The 14,104-nt window shown below is 65.9% G+C and overlaps 2 protein-coding genes across 2 annotated transcripts; both read right to left on the bottom strand.

The window, feature by feature from the left end:
* Positions 1-1,219: 1,219 nt before the first annotated feature.
* On the bottom strand, positions 1,220-2,533 carry INHBE (inhibin subunit beta E). Its single transcript, XM_027727351.2, has 2 exons — positions 2,230-2,533; positions 1,220-1,971 (listed from the first exon to the last, which is right to left on the bottom strand). The coding sequence occupies exons 1-2, from the start codon at positions 2,531-2,533 to the stop codon at positions 1,220-1,222; spliced, it is 1,056 nt and encodes a 351-aa protein (XP_027583152.2).
* A 5,692-nt stretch (positions 2,534-8,225) lies between these two features.
* On the bottom strand, positions 8,226-11,562 carry INHBC (inhibin subunit beta C). The gene is made up of 2 exons (XM_027727313.2): positions 10,323-11,562; positions 8,226-9,033 (listed from the first exon to the last, which is right to left on the bottom strand). The coding sequence occupies exons 1-2, from the start codon at positions 10,648-10,650 to the stop codon at positions 8,291-8,293; spliced, it is 1,071 nt and encodes a 356-aa protein (XP_027583114.1). The 5' UTR covers positions 10,651-11,562; the 3' UTR covers positions 8,226-8,290.
* Positions 11,563-14,104: the final 2,542 nt, after the last annotated feature.

Raw genomic sequence — 14,104 nt, 5'->3', positions numbered from 1 at the left:
TGGGACTCCCATCCACAGGGGAGATCCCAACCCTCCCCTCTGCACCCAGGGAGCCCCCAAAACCCCACAATTCCCCTCATCTCCCAGTACAGCATCACCGTGCAGCTCCTGTGCTGCTCCAGCCCCAGAGCCTGAGGGACCCGGGACCTTCTGGCCAAGCAGGATCCTCTCCCCCACCCCATCCATGCAGGTGGTCCCAGGAAAAAGCAGCCAGAGCCTGGATATTGCATTTCCACCCATTTATTTGGGAAGCCACACCAAAATATTATATAATAAATTAAAGCATAGGCCATGTGGGTGCATCAGGAAGGTGAGGGCAGAGCAGGAGCTTCAGTAGAGAGGTTGGAGCACCAGGAGTCCCGATGGCTGCAGGAACCTCTACTGAAAAAGTTGGAATAGCTGCAACACTGGAGGCACAAACCAAATCTGTACCTTTAGTGTGATCTTAAAGGCAGAGTCTGAGCCAGAACTCCCTGTAGGGTGGCACCAGGCTGGAGGAGACCTGGCTGGTGGGTGGGAGCAGGGGAGGAAAACCCAGGGAAAGGGGGAACACACAGGACCTGGAAGCTTGGCCCTCACAGCTCCTTGCACTCCAGGGAGCAGAAGATTGTCCAGTCATTGCTAGTTTGGGGTTTTGATGAAGTCACACCACTGACCCTCCTCTCCCAGGCCTGTTATTTGTGCTCCGTTCCACCTGTCCCAGAAAAAGGCCTGAATTGGATGCAGGAAGGTTTTTCCAGTCGGGAAACAAGTGGGGCTGCCTTGTCCTCCAGCTGCCCACGTGGAGGAAGGAGACCTGTTCCCACATCCCACTCTGCTCCCGAGGAGGCCGAGTTCCAGACCAGCACTGGGCACTGAGTGTGAACCAAGCAGGGGCCCCTCACCCCACACCAGAGGGGGACACGACCACCAGGAATGTGAGATCAGCTTGGGACCAGCTCCAGGGAGATGCCCGGAGTCACCACCAGCCACAGGCCAGGCTCAGGCAGTCTCATGGCCTTGGCTCCATCCCACGTGTCCCCAAAGACCCCTGTCCCAGGCACTCTCTGGAGGCAACCCCTGCTCCCTCTCACGAGACCCTCTCCCTCCCTCCCAACCTTCCCAAAGGGATCCACTGCACCACGGGCTGGCTCCAGCTCCCGGGAGCTCTCCAGCTCCCTCCCCCTCCGCCAGAGAGACAGTCCTGGAGAAGGGGGGTCCCAGCGCGGCTCCCCCAGCCCTAACTACAGCCACAGGCATCAACGATCATGTCGGGAATGTCAGTCTTGACGATGTTGCTGTTGCGATCGAAGTAGAGGACGGAGAGCGGGCGGCGCCGCGTGGGGACGCAGCAGGAATGCCCCGACGCCTGCACGTTGTTGGCTTTGACGAGGTTGAAGACGGCCGTGTGGAAGGAAGAGGCCATCCCGGGGCTGCCTGCCACGTGCAGGGGGCACTGGCCCACGCAGTAGTTTATCTGGTAGCCCTCGGGCTTAATGATCCAGTCGTTCCAGCCGATGTCGCGGAAGTCCACGTAATAGTCCCTGCGGCAGCACAGGCTGGAGTTGGGGCTGCAGCGGAGGCTGCGCTTGGCCACGCGGTGCTCGGGCTCCCGCACCTTCGCCTTGGCCACCAGGAAGGGCTGGTGGGACCAGCTGGCGTTGAGCGGTGCCGCTATGTCCCCCCCGTCCCCGCGGCTCTCCAGCTCCAGCCGCAGCGTCCGGCTCTGCCCCCCGAAGAAGCTCTGCAGGGTCGGCAGGAGGGGGAAGGAGCGCCAGCCGCTCCCCGCCGCGCTCAGCCGCCTCTCCCCCAGCAGCGTGCGATTGCCCCCGGCCACGGCCCCGGCCCCGGCGGCCAGGAAGATGCTCAGGGTGAGCCCGGGCCGGGGCACTCGCAGGTAGAGCCAGAGCTGAGCCTGCAGGATGCGAATGTCCTGGTCCTGCGCCTGGCTGAACTGGAACTGCAGCCCCAAACCGGAGGGAGATGTGAGATCTGAGGGGAGAAAGGGATGAGGAGGTGAGAGCTGTGGGATGCTGCCCCACCATCCCGCGAGTCGCGGCCGGCATCCTTCAACTTCTCAGGAAACACCTACACACTTTCCTCCCTCCCCGTGCCCCTCCCTCCCGTGGGAACGCTACCCCTGGATTGGGGGGGGGTCCCCGGGGCGCAGGACAGGGACCCCCCGCCCCGGGGCTCACCCGCGCCCCGCCGGGGACCGCGTGGGCTCCCACGGGGGTCGCGCAGCCCCACCTGTCTCCGCGAAGCTGATGATCTCGTAGCCCCGCTCCTCCTCCTCCTCCTCCTCCCCGGAGGGGCCCCGGCGGGCGCCTCCCGCCTGCAGCCGCCGCAGGGCGCGGGCCACGGCGGCGCGGGGCACGGCGTGGGCGAGCCGCGGGCGATCGCGGAGCCGCAGCTTCTCCAGCAGCTGCTTCTTGGCCACCTCCTCCAGCAGCCGCCGCTCCGCGCCCGCCGGGCACGACGGGCAGCGCGGCTCGGCCGCCGCGCACAGCACGGCCGCCAGCAGCAGCCACGGGCCCGCGCCGAGCCCCGCCATCCGCGCCCGCCGGACGGCACCGGAGCGGCACCGGGAGCGGCACCGACGGGACGGGAGCGGCGCCGGCACCGAGGGACCGGCGCCGAGCGGACGGGAACGGGAGCGGGAGCGGCGGGACGAGGCGGCACCGAAGGGACGGGACCGGCACCGGGAGAGGCGCCCACGGGTCGGGAACGGCACCGGCACCGGGAGCGGTGCGGCGCGGCCCGCTTTGGGCACCTGCGGCCGGGGGCGGTCCCGCCGCCCCCCCCGCGCCCCCGCCATTGGCCGCCGCACCTGCCCGTCCCGTCCCGTCGGGGATTACCGGGATTAGCACCCCACCCCCGCCTCCCCGCGCCCGCCCCGCTGCCCCGGGGAAGGGGCTCGGTGGGCAGCCCCCCCATCCTGCCCCGCTCCCCACGAACCGTCGGGAGCCCGGGGGAGGAGCAAATAGCGGGGAGTGCAGAGGTGTGTGGGCGAGGGGCTCACCCACCCGTGGGCTTTGCCTGTGGCTCACCCTGGCATCTGCCCCGGGCAGCCCCCCAGCTCGGGCAGCCAGATACTGAGCTCCCAAACCTGCTCCAAAACCCGCAGGAAGCAAAGGCTGGGGCAAATCCTGGCTGGTGGAGGAGAATCAGCCCCAGAGCAGCCAGTTGGAGGGATCCCTGCTCTCCTGCCTGCCCGTGGATCTTACAGACCTGCCCCCCAGCCTGGGCACTGCCCCCCGGGCATCCCTGAGCCATCATAGCAGGGCCGGTCCTGTTGGGTGCTGACAGAGGACCCAGCAGGGATCAGGGGGCTCCTGGGATGACCCTGCAGCTCCCAGGGACTGTCACATCTCTGGGCTTTCGTGGCTATCACCGGGTGATGGGTTTGGGGGTCTGAGTCCACCCCTTGGATCACCTGGTCCAGCCTCAGCCCAGGACAGAGCCGGGAAGGGCCAGAGAAGGGGAACACAACGTCCTCTCCCCCTCACACAATAGAAAGGGGATTTGTGTGTCCTGAGGGCTCAGGAGGTGGCAGCCAGTGTCACATCAGCACCAAGGTGTTCCTCGGGCTCTTTGGAGTGGGATGTGCAGCCCGAGCCAGGGCAGGGGCCGGCAGAAGCCTCCGGAAAGTGATGCAAGGTGCCACGTTGCCGGGGGATGGGCAGAGCCCGGCTGGGCAGGGAACCCAGAGAGCACGGTGGGAACTTGAAGCCCCGCCAGCGCTCGGCATGTCCTGTGCCCACCGTGCCATGATTCCAAGGTCTTGACCACACGGAGCCCCTGCCCCTGGCCAAGCCAGAGGTGCCATGTAAACACAGTGGGCTGTCTGGGAAAAAGCACCCACCGGAGGTGATGCAACCGCGGAGCAAAGGGGCAAAGGGCTCAGCTGGCCGGGCCTGCTGGCAGCTCCCAGAATAGCCCAGGAATGTCAACAGAGAGGAAAGACTGGGCACAGGCTGGCGTGGGAGCAGAGATCCCAGAGGGCCTGGGAGCCCTGGCTGCCGGCAGGATGGAGCAGGTGGCACTTCCAGCCGGGCACAGGTGCCCGGAGCACACGCGCTCACAGGCACGGATGGTGCCACAGGGAGAGCACCTCTACCCTGGAAGTGTCCAAGGCCAGGTTGGACGGGGCTCTGAGCAACTAGTGGAAAGTGTCCCTGACCATGGCCAGGGGTGGAACTGGATGAGATTTAAGGTCCCTTCCACCCAAAACCATTCCATGATTCTCTGATGCACATCTGCACGCTCCCTTGCAAGCGCATGTCCAGGCCCTCTCCCAAATATTTGGATTCTGGCTCTGTTTCGGATCAGCTTCATGTCCACCACAAGCCCATTCCCCTGCTGTGCCGAATCTCTCCACCCCTGCCAGACCCTAGAGCCAGGACCGGGGCTGTGGCACAGCAGGAAATGGGAGACACAAAGCGTGGCAAACGGGCCAGGGACTCTCCAAGCCACCCAGGCTGGAAAGGGGGGGTGTCCCCAAAGGGATTAACCCCGTTGAACCCTGCCGGGGCCCCTCTGGGCGGTGCAGGATGCCCATTCCCCCTCGGGCTCAGCAGCAGCGTGGGATGATGCCCAGCCCCTCGTGCCCCCCAGCACGCGCCGGCCCCCCGAAGTAGGGCAGGGGTCAGAGCGGAGCTGCTCTTGCACCCATTGCATCAGTGTGTTGTTGATTAAGCGGTTCCCAGAAAGCAAAGCCCAGGGACTGACCCGACCAAAATACCCCCCCGGGTCCCCCCCCCCGGGCCCAGCACACACGGCTCCGGGGCCTCCGACCCCGCGGCCGGTGGGATGAGTGTGTGGCACCTGGTGACCTGCCCTGCAGGTGACAACGGGCTGGGCTCAGCCTGGACCCCCCAGGAGCTCGTGCACCGGCGCCTGAGCGTGGCTCATGGAATCGTGGAGTCGTGGAGCCATGGAATCATGGAGTCATTAAGGCTGGAAAAGCCCCTGAGACCATCGAGCCCAACCCAGGCCACCACAAAACCATGTCCCCAGGTGCCACATCCACAGGTTTCTGAACACTCCCAGGGATGGTGACTCCACCACTGCCCTGGGCTTGACCACCCTTTCCATGAAGAAATTTTCCCTGATATTCAGTCTAAGCCCCACCCTGGCACAACTTGAGGCTGGTTCCCCTTGTACCCTCGCTCCTTCCTTGGGAGAAGAGCAATGGTCACCACACTGGTGCCGCTGGCTGGGAACGGGCCGTGAGACTGGGAATTAAACATTAACTCCTCTCAAGGCAAGGGAAGGGGCTGTCAGAAATTCCCACCCCTCCCGGGAGCTGGCCCTGCCCGGGGGCACCTGGCACGGGGCACTCAGACCTTTGCTTCAGGGGCTGTTTACACTGGCAAGGGGTCCTTCCAGAAGGCACATCTGTCCTCTCCCGCAACGGAGACCGAGGGGACATCACCTCTGTCCCCCTCCGTGCCACATCTGGCACAGCCCAGCTGCTGGGTTGATGCCATGGATGCCATGTCCCCGTGGCACTGCCATCCTGGTCCCAGAGGGAGCGTTCCTGGCTCCGGGGAATCACTTGTCCCTGACTGCAGCTTCCTCACCCTGCGCGTTCCCCCGGTGGGAAATGCCACCTTGGAACTCCTGCTACCTGGAATTCCTACCTTGGAATTCACCCCGTGCTGCGGGTGGGGAAGGGGCTGTCGGCTCCATCCAGGTGCCCTGTTTCCCCTGGGAGTGGGCCAAGCCCCAGCTCAGGGTTTTGGGGTTGTGCAGCCTGAGCTGAGGGGTCTGTAGGGCCACGGGAGCAGCCGACATCTCTCCTGCCCCTTCCCTCAGCCCCCGGGTGCCCAGGGCTGCTGCAGCCTGGCAGGCTCGATGCTGGCTCCAGGGAAGTTGTTTGTTCAATAAACACAGACCGTGAAACGAGGCGTTGGAAAAAGAAGGGAAAAAACAAACACCGAACCCTCTTTGGGTTTGCACAAGTGGCCTTGGGCCCCAGACAGGATCGATCCCCGAGCCTCCCTCCCTGCCCCTGCACGGGAACGCTGCGGGTCCGAGTCCTGGAGGCACCTGGACACCTGGATCTGGGGACATGGGGGGTCCCTGGACACCTGGATCTGGGGACATGGGGGGTCCCTGGACACCTGGATCTGGGGACATGGGGGGGTCCCTGGACACCTGGATCTGGGGACATGGGGGGTCCCTGCTCCGTCAGGGCTCGGTGGGAGGGTGTGTGCAACGTGGGCAAACACTGACACCTGTCAGGGGTTGCTCCATCCCTGCTCCAAGGTGTCCCAGGTCCTCCAGGACATCCTGCCCCTGCTCCAGCCGGAGCAGCTCACGGCTCATCATCCTGGAGTGGACAGAGGATGCAAAGCTGTGTGGGGAGCGGCCCTGGCACCACCTCCTCCCTCTGCCCACCCTCTCCCCACCTGGACCAGCCCCGTCCCAGCCTCCAGGGCGGGACCACCAGTGCCTGCAGGGCGAGCCCCTCCCGGACTGAGGTGGCCCCTGGAGCTCCCCTCCCGAATGTCCCAGCCCAGCCCCCCCTCGCCCATCCCTCACACCCGGGGGGCACGTGGGGAGCTGGAGGAGCCCGAACGTTCTGTTACGTAACGGGGCCGAAGCGTCGGAGCCGCCCTTTGCCCTCTGCTCTCACGGCCCTGGCATGGCCCACTTTGCTGTCACCAGGCTGGTGAGGGGCACAGAGGGGGGGCAGCAGCTCTGGCAGAGGGCCAGGGGCTCGCTGAGGGGCTGGGGGGGCTGTGGGCGAGGGGAGGGCCTGGGTGCCGTAGCTCTCACCTGGCAGCGTCCGCCCACTTCAGAAGGGAGAACGGAGCTTCTCTTGTCTGGTCCTGATTTGGGACAAGAAGGGCCAAATCCAGGTGGTTTTGGTGGGATGGGTGACTTGGCCCAAGCAGGGAATGGTGCCTTTCCTGTGGGAATCACAAGCCCCCTGTGTTCAGAGGGGTCTCGTGCTGTGCCCTGGATCTGGCTGGGGCGAAGCAGTGTCTGCATCCCTCTGGGAAGGGCAGCCTGGGAGGCCTTTGGGAACAGTGTGGAGATGCCCAGTCCTGCTTCCCGGGCTTTCTGAGCCGCCTGTGCCAGGAGCACTGGAAGATGTGCTGGCTGACGACAGGGCACACACGTGGAACACACACACACACATGTGCACACACGTGGAACACACACACACACATGTGCACACACGTGGAACACACACACACACATGTGCACACACGTGGAACACACACACACACACCTGTGCACACACGTGGAACACACACACACACCTGTGCACACACGTGGAACACACACACCTGTGCACACACATGGAACACACACACACACCTGTGCACACACGTGGAACACACACACACACCTGTGCACACACGTGGAACACACACACACCTGTGCACACACGTGGAACACACACACACCTGTGCACACACGTGTAACACACACACACCTGTGCACACACGTGGAACACACACACACATGTGCACACACGTGGAACACACACACACACCTGTGCACACACACCACAGCTGGGAGTCTTTATTGAACACCAGGGATGCTCGGAGAGGGAGACACATTCCTCCCACTGGGATCGACTTCCCCTTCCTCGCCCTCCTCAGCCTCACATCCAGCTGAGTGAGGCCAAAGGGATGATTGATCCCCTCCCCTCCCACCCCGCCCTTCCCCTCCCCTCGGTCCTCGCCAGCCCCAGCAGCCCGGGGTGGCCACTGCTGGGTCCTGTGTTGGTGCAGCTGCACCCATGACCTCAGGATGGGACAGCAGTGGGACCACCCTGAGCCTCAGCGTCCGGCAGGAGGAGGGTCTGGAGTCCACCAGGAACCGTTCTGAGGTGCTGTGAGAGAAATCCAGGGGCAGATCCAAAGGGGGGAAAGAGCCGGGTGGGAGGTGAGTGAGCAGAGAACTTGCACATTCAGCATCACCCTGAGGAGGAACAAACCCCTCGGCAGGGCTCCCGTCTCGCAGCCAGGAGGCGGGAGGAGGGAGCCCTGCCCTGGGAGCCGGGAGGAGGGAGCCCTGCCCTGGAGCCTGGAGAAGGGAGCCCTGCCCTGGAGCCGGGAGGAGGGAGCCCTGCCCTGGAGCCGGGAGGAGGGAGCCCTGCCCCGGGAGCCGGGAGGAGGGAGCCCTGCCCTGGAGCCGGGAGAAGGGAGCCCTGCCCTGGAGCCGGGAGAAGGGAGCCCTGCCCTGGGAGCCGGGAGGAGGGAGCCCTGCCCTGGGAGCCGGGAGGAGGGAGCCCTGCCCTGGAGCCGGGAGGAGGGAGCCCTGCCCGCGGTGTCCCCCCCTGCCCTGCTCAGGTGCAGCCGCAGGAGTCCACGATCATGTCGGGGATGTCGGTCTTGACGATGTTGCTGTCGCGGTCGTAGTAGAGCAGGGAGAGGGGCCGGCGCTGGGTGGGGACGCAGCAGGAGTCCACGGCCGCGGCCGCGCTGGCCGCCTTGATGCGGTTGAGGACGGCGGTGTGGAAGGAGGCGGCGAGGCCGGGGATCCCGGCCATGTGCAGCGGGCACAGCCCCGCGCAGTAGTTCATGTGGTACCCCTCGGGCTGGATGATCCAGTCCTCCCAGCCGATCTCCTTGAAGTCCACGAAGAATTCCTGGCGGCAGCACATCCGCGAGCCCGCCCCGCAGTCGACGCCGCGGCGATGGACACGGTGGGGCGTCCTGGCCCGGGCTCGGGCCACCACGAACGGCCGGTGGGAATCGCTGTGGTCAGCCAGGAGGGGGGACCCCCGGTCCTCCGGCACCTCCAGCTCCACCGTGAGCCGCGGGGTGTCCTGTCCGGAGACGCTCCGCACGGCCAGTCCCACGTCCAGCGTGGTCCAGCCGGGTCTCTGCACCTCCAGCCACGTCTCGCTGGCCACCGTCGTGTTTGTCCCCGCCGGGTCCGGCCACAGGAGCCTGACGGTGACCGGCTGTGCCCCGGGGCTGGGGGCTGCCCAGAACAGGTAGAGGGTGGCCTGCAGGATCTCTGTGCTCCTGGCCAGCTCCCGGGAGAAGCGGAAATGCAGGCGGACGCTGCGGGAGGTGGAGGATCCTGCGCGCAGAACCGAGAGCGGGGTCGGGAGTGAAGGGCTGCTCGGGACTCGTCCCACCCCCCCTGCCACGGGCAGGGACACCTTCCGCTAGACCAGGTTGCTCCAAGCCCCATCCAACCTGGCCTGAAAAAATTCCAGGGATGGGGCAGTCACGGCTTTTCTGGGAAATCTATTTCAGGGCCTCACCACCCCCATGGAGAGGAATTTCTCCCAATATCCCGTTTAACCCCACGCTCTGGCAGCCGGAAGCCGTTCGCCCTTGTCCTGGCACTCCAGGTCCTTGTCCAAAGTCCCTTTCCAGCTCTCCTGGAGCCCTTTTAGGCACTGGAAGGGGCTCTAAGGTCTCCCTGAAGCCTTCACTTCTGCCTTGGCTGCGGAGCTGCTGCTCCTCCTGGCCGGGGAAGGGCTGACGGGGCCATGACAGCACTCGGGGCTCCTGGCACAGCTCTGCCCATGAGGACACAACACCCCCCCGTGCTCCGAGCCTGGGTTCATCCCCCGGCTCGGTTCCAGCTGACGCTCCACCAAGCCAGGAGAGAACCCTGTTGTCCTGGAGTGTGGGAACACAACGTGCCGTGGAGCAGCTTTGTTCCCGCGGGGCTTCGAGGACACGGGGGCCAGAGAGGGGAGCGGAGCCCCCCCCACATCCCCACGCGGAATTCGGGCTGGGAAAGGGAGGGTGCAGGATGCTCCGTGGGGTGGGATGCTGAGTCTGTCCCTCCAAGGAGACACAGGATACAGGACCGGGGAGAAGTGGATACAGGACCCTGTTTTTCCAGTGGTGCTTCCCAGGACCCCTGAGCGTGTTTTGGGGAGCTCAATTCAGGAGAAGCGAATTCTGAAGCGAAACTGGGACAGGCCCCTTTGGGGGGGCTGCAGAGGCACAGGGGGGTGCAGGGAATGGATGGGCTGTGCAGCCCTCAGTCCACACGCTGTGGGCTGACAGGGAATCGAGGCTGAAAATCCCATTTTGGAAAACCCGTCCGTCTGACCCTTCCACTCCAGCACCGGGGGGAGGGTCCGGCAGAAATGGGCTGCAGGGGACACGATACAGCAGCACCTCCGTGCCCTGTGCCCCCCTCCCACCCCAGCGCGTCTGGGAGCGGCAGGACTGGGATTTGCTTGGGACGTGGATGCAAAGGTCAGGGATGTGGAGCCTCTCACTCCTTCCAGCAGCAGCGTGACCACCATCCCGGCCGCACCTCCCACCTCCCGCCGCCTTCCCACGGCACGACCCCCCCCTTTCCCTCCGCACCCCCCCACTCGCGGGCCGCGGGGCCGCACGCACCTGACTCGGCAAAGCTCAGGACCTCGTACTCCTGCAGCCCCGTCCCGGGGCCGTCCCGGAGCATCCCCGGGAGCGCGGCCGTGTCCGAGCGCTGCTCCCGTAGCCTGCGGAGCGCGGCCAGCAGAGCCCCCCGGCCCGGGGCTTGGGGGGCGCTGGGCCGGGCCGGCAAGCGGAGCTCGGCCAGGATGCTCTGCTTGGCCAGCGCCAGGAGCGCGTCCCGCTGCGCGCCCGGGGCCAGCGCGGCCACCCCGCAGGCCGGGCACCGCTCGCCCCTGGCAGCCGCCGTCCGCAGGAGGCTCAGGAGCAGCAGGGCCACCGGGACCGTCATCTCCGGCGCGGGGGTCCCAGCGGGCGTGTCCGAGAACCGGGACGGGACAGCGGCGGGGCTGGAGCGGGGAGCGAGGATGGGCTCGTTCTCCTGACGTGGCCACAAATATTGGCTGATCCCGGGCGAGATAAACGCCCCTGCGCTCCCGCAGAGCCGCCCGGGCGCGGGCAGCGCGGCGAGGCCGCCCCGGTTAAGGTGGAGCCGGGCGGGCGGTGCTGCTGCTCGGGGGGCTCAGCCCGGGGGGGCGGGGGGCACGGAGCCGGTCCCACCCCGGGGGTGCCCAGGGTGCAGTGGGAACCCCCGGAGCGGGGGGATCACCGCGGCACGTGGGATCCCCGCCTGGCGGGGGGCATCTCTGGAGGTGGGGGATCCTCAGAGAGGGGGGACCCCGGGGGGATGGAGGACCCCGGGGGATGGGGGATCCTGGGGAATAAGGGATTCCCGAGGGTCCTGGGTGATTAGGGAAGCCTGGAGACAGGAGGTCACTGGGGAGGGGGGATCCCTTGGGAATAGGAAGATGGGGGATGCCGAGGGGATGTGGGATCCCGGAGGATGGAGAATCCCCGGGGGCACGGGGGGTTCCTGGGAGATGGGGGACTCCCCGGAGATGGGGGACCCCTGGGAGATGTGGAATCCCGGGGGATTGCGGATCCCGGGGGGATTTGGGACCCCCGGAGACGGAGGATCCCGGAGGATGGAGGATCCCTGGGGACGGAGGATCCCGGAGGGATTTGGGACCCCCGGAGGGGGGGTGTCACCCCCCCTGTCCCATGCGCCGGAGAGGGCGTGGCCACTGGTGATGGGCGGAGCCCGAAACCGCTTTAGCCCCGCCTCAGCCCCGCCCCTTTCCCATAAAAGACTCCTCCTCGCCAGGGGGCGCCCCCCGCCCCTTCCGCCCTTCCCGCGTCTCTCCGGTTGCCGCGGCAACGGCGGGGCGGGGGCGGCGGCGCGGGTCGCGCGGTGATGACGTCAGGGCGCGGTGACGCAGCGCGCACGCCGCGGGGGAGGCGCCGCCTCCTCTTTTTTCCCTTTTTTTTTTTTTTCCCGTTCTTTCCCCGTTTTTTTCCCCCGTTCCGGCCGCCCCTTCCCCCCCCCGCCCCCCTCCCTGCCCCCCGCCCCCCTCCCCGTCCTGTCCCCCCTTCCGCCGCCCCGCCCGGGCGGCCCGCGCTGGCCCAGGCCCGGCCCGGCCCGGGGTGGCGGCGGCGGCCCCGCGGCGCAGGGCCCGGCCCGGCCCGGTAAGTGCGGCGGGGGCGGGGAGGGGTCGGAGCGGGGATGGGGGCGGTGGCGGCCGCGGGGACCGTCCCGCGGTGTCCCCGGGTGTCCCCCGCGGGGGCCGGAGCTGCTCCCGCCGCGGCGCGCCCGGAGGTGCTTCCCGGTGCTCGGGGCGCGGGCTGGCCCGGGGCTGCCCCTCCCGGCGGGTGCGGGGTCCCGTTACTGCGCTGCCCCTCCCGGGGCCGGGGCCGCCCCTCCCGGGGGTCGCTCGGTGCGGGGTCCCCGGGCCGTGCGGGACTCGCTGCCCGGAGGAGTCTCGGCTCGAGCCCCTTCCCCCGGCGCGTTGGCGGAGCACGTGGAGCCGGGAGCTCCCGGGCAGTCCCGGGAGAGCCCCCCCCGGTCCCGGCTCGCTGGACGGGGAGCCACAGGTGGGAGAGGAGCTCGGGGCCCTCCCTGGGGACGGGAGGTGTTCTGGAGTCCTCACGGACAACGGCTTTGCTTTGAAACGCAAATAATTCCCGCTTCCTGGGCCTCCCAACGGGCGGGAAGGGGCTGGAGAGGGACTTGTGTGCGGGTTGGAGCCCGCTCAGGAGGGACACGTGGAAAGGTGGGTTTTGTTGCTTCTTTCTTGGTGTTCCCGGCCCTGGGACCATTGAAATCCTCCCGGAGCTTTTTTTGGGTACCTGTAGGAATGTGGGCTGAGGATGAGAGTTGCCTCTGACTCCTTGGCGGGAGGTGTCAGAGGTGAGTTGGTGTTAATTAAAGTGTTAATTAGAGTGTCCTCGGGTCTGTTTGAAATGGGCTGGCCGAGGTTGGCACTTCTGAGCAGAATCCCTGCTGTTCATCCCTGAGCACTTTGACTTGTGACCCCTTGAGGAGTTTAAAGTTCCCTCCTCTTGGATTTCTGGATGTGTTTTTTTTCGGTCACGCAGCAAAACCAGGTCCCAGAGTGGGGAACTCCACGTGGCTGCTCTCCCTGCGGGCTGAGGAGCTGGGATTCTGCTGATTCCCAAGGGCTGGGAGAAAGGGCAGCATCGCTCGGGCTCACAGGAACTGGGGGGAATTTTGTTGCTCCTCGTGGGTGCCACAGGTTGTCTGAGCTGGAAAAGGGCTTGGAGGGAATGCCAAAGCCCTGGAAGTGTCCAAGGGACACTTGGACGGGGCTTGGAGCAACCTGGGCTAGTGGGAGGTGTCCCTGCCCGTGGCAGGGGGTGGGACTGGATGGGCTTTAAGGTCCCTTCCCATCCAAACCATTCCATGAGTGGAGGGGTCTGGTCAACTGCATTTAAGGGAAGGAAGTTGCTGTGGGAGAAGCAGCCCCTGCTGCCTGGGAGCAGTGGAGAATATCCCTGTCCAATCCCTGCTTCCAGCTGTTCCCCAGGACCCCTGGGGCCGGCCGTGACACCGGATCCCTCGGCGGGATCGAGTTCCCCTTATGGCAGTGATGCCACTTGTGCTGCTAAATTTAAGGCTGTGTCAGCGCTGCTATTTTTAAACCCCGTTTTTTGGGGGGGAAAAGCGCCTAAATCGCCCCTTTGAGGTGCCTGAACCACCTCTTTTCACCAAACGTCCCTCCCAGTCCCGCTCTCTGGGGGTCTCTCCGCTGTCACTTCACCTCCTTGTCTCCTTTAACGTGAAATTAGAGCCAGATCAGTGCTCGTTTTAATCAGCTGGTTGTCTGTTGGTTGTTTTCAAGGCTGCCCCAGAGGGGACACGGCGGGATCTGTGTCCAAACTTTCCAAAGCAGCTTTTGGAGCTCCTCTCCCTCCCCAGTCACTCACGTGCAGCAGGTTTTTGGTCACTCAGCAAGTTATTCCCGAGTAATTCCGAGCAGGAAACGGCCTCGAGCTGCGGCAGGGAAGGTTCAGGTTGGACATCAGGAGGAATTTCTTCATGGGAGGGGTTGTAAAGCACTGGCAGGGGCTGCCCAGGGAGGTTTGGAGTCCCCCCCATCCCTGGAGGTGTCCCAGGAAGGCCTGGCCGTGGCACTCAGAGCTCTGGGCTGGGGGACAAGGTGGGCATCGGGCACAGGGGGGATCCAGGGGCTGGGAGGGCTTTTCCCACCTCGAGGATTCTGGGATTCTGTGGAACAAGTGACAGAGCTGGTGGTGCTTGACAACCTGACAGTGCCTGACAGCCCCTTCCATGAGAGAATTCCTCCTGCTGTCCAGCCTGCCCCTCCCCTGGCACAGCTGGAGGCCGTTCCCTCTCCTCCTGTCCCTCATTCCCTGGGAGCAGAGCC

This window comes from Pipra filicauda, unplaced genomic scaffold (genome assembly GCF_003945595.2).
Source record: "Pipra filicauda isolate LSUMZ 115617 unplaced genomic scaffold, ASM394559v2 scaffold704_size142039_pilon, whole genome shotgun sequence".
NCBI classification, from domain to species: Eukaryota; Metazoa; Chordata; class Aves; order Passeriformes; family Pipridae; genus Pipra; species Pipra filicauda.
Note: the sequence above shows the minus strand (reverse complement) of the source record. Positions and strands in the feature narration are given on the sequence as shown.

Coding starts and splice junctions, on each gene's coding strand:
- INHBE (XM_027727351.2), bottom strand. CDS start 2,533: ATGGCGGGGCTCGGCGCGGGCCCGTGGCTGCTGCTGGCGGCCGTGCTG. Junction 1,972..2,229: donor CATCAGCTTCGCGGAGACAG/GTGGGGCTGCGC, acceptor TTCTCCCCTCAG/ATCTCACATCTCCCTCCGGT.
- INHBC (XM_027727313.2), bottom strand. CDS start 10,650: ATGACGGTCCCGGTGGCCCTGCTGCTCCTGAGCCTCCTGCGGACGGCG. Junction 9,034..10,322: donor CCTGAGCTTTGCCGAGTCAG/GTGCGTGCGGCC, acceptor TTCTGCGCGCAG/GATCCTCCACCTCCCGCAGC.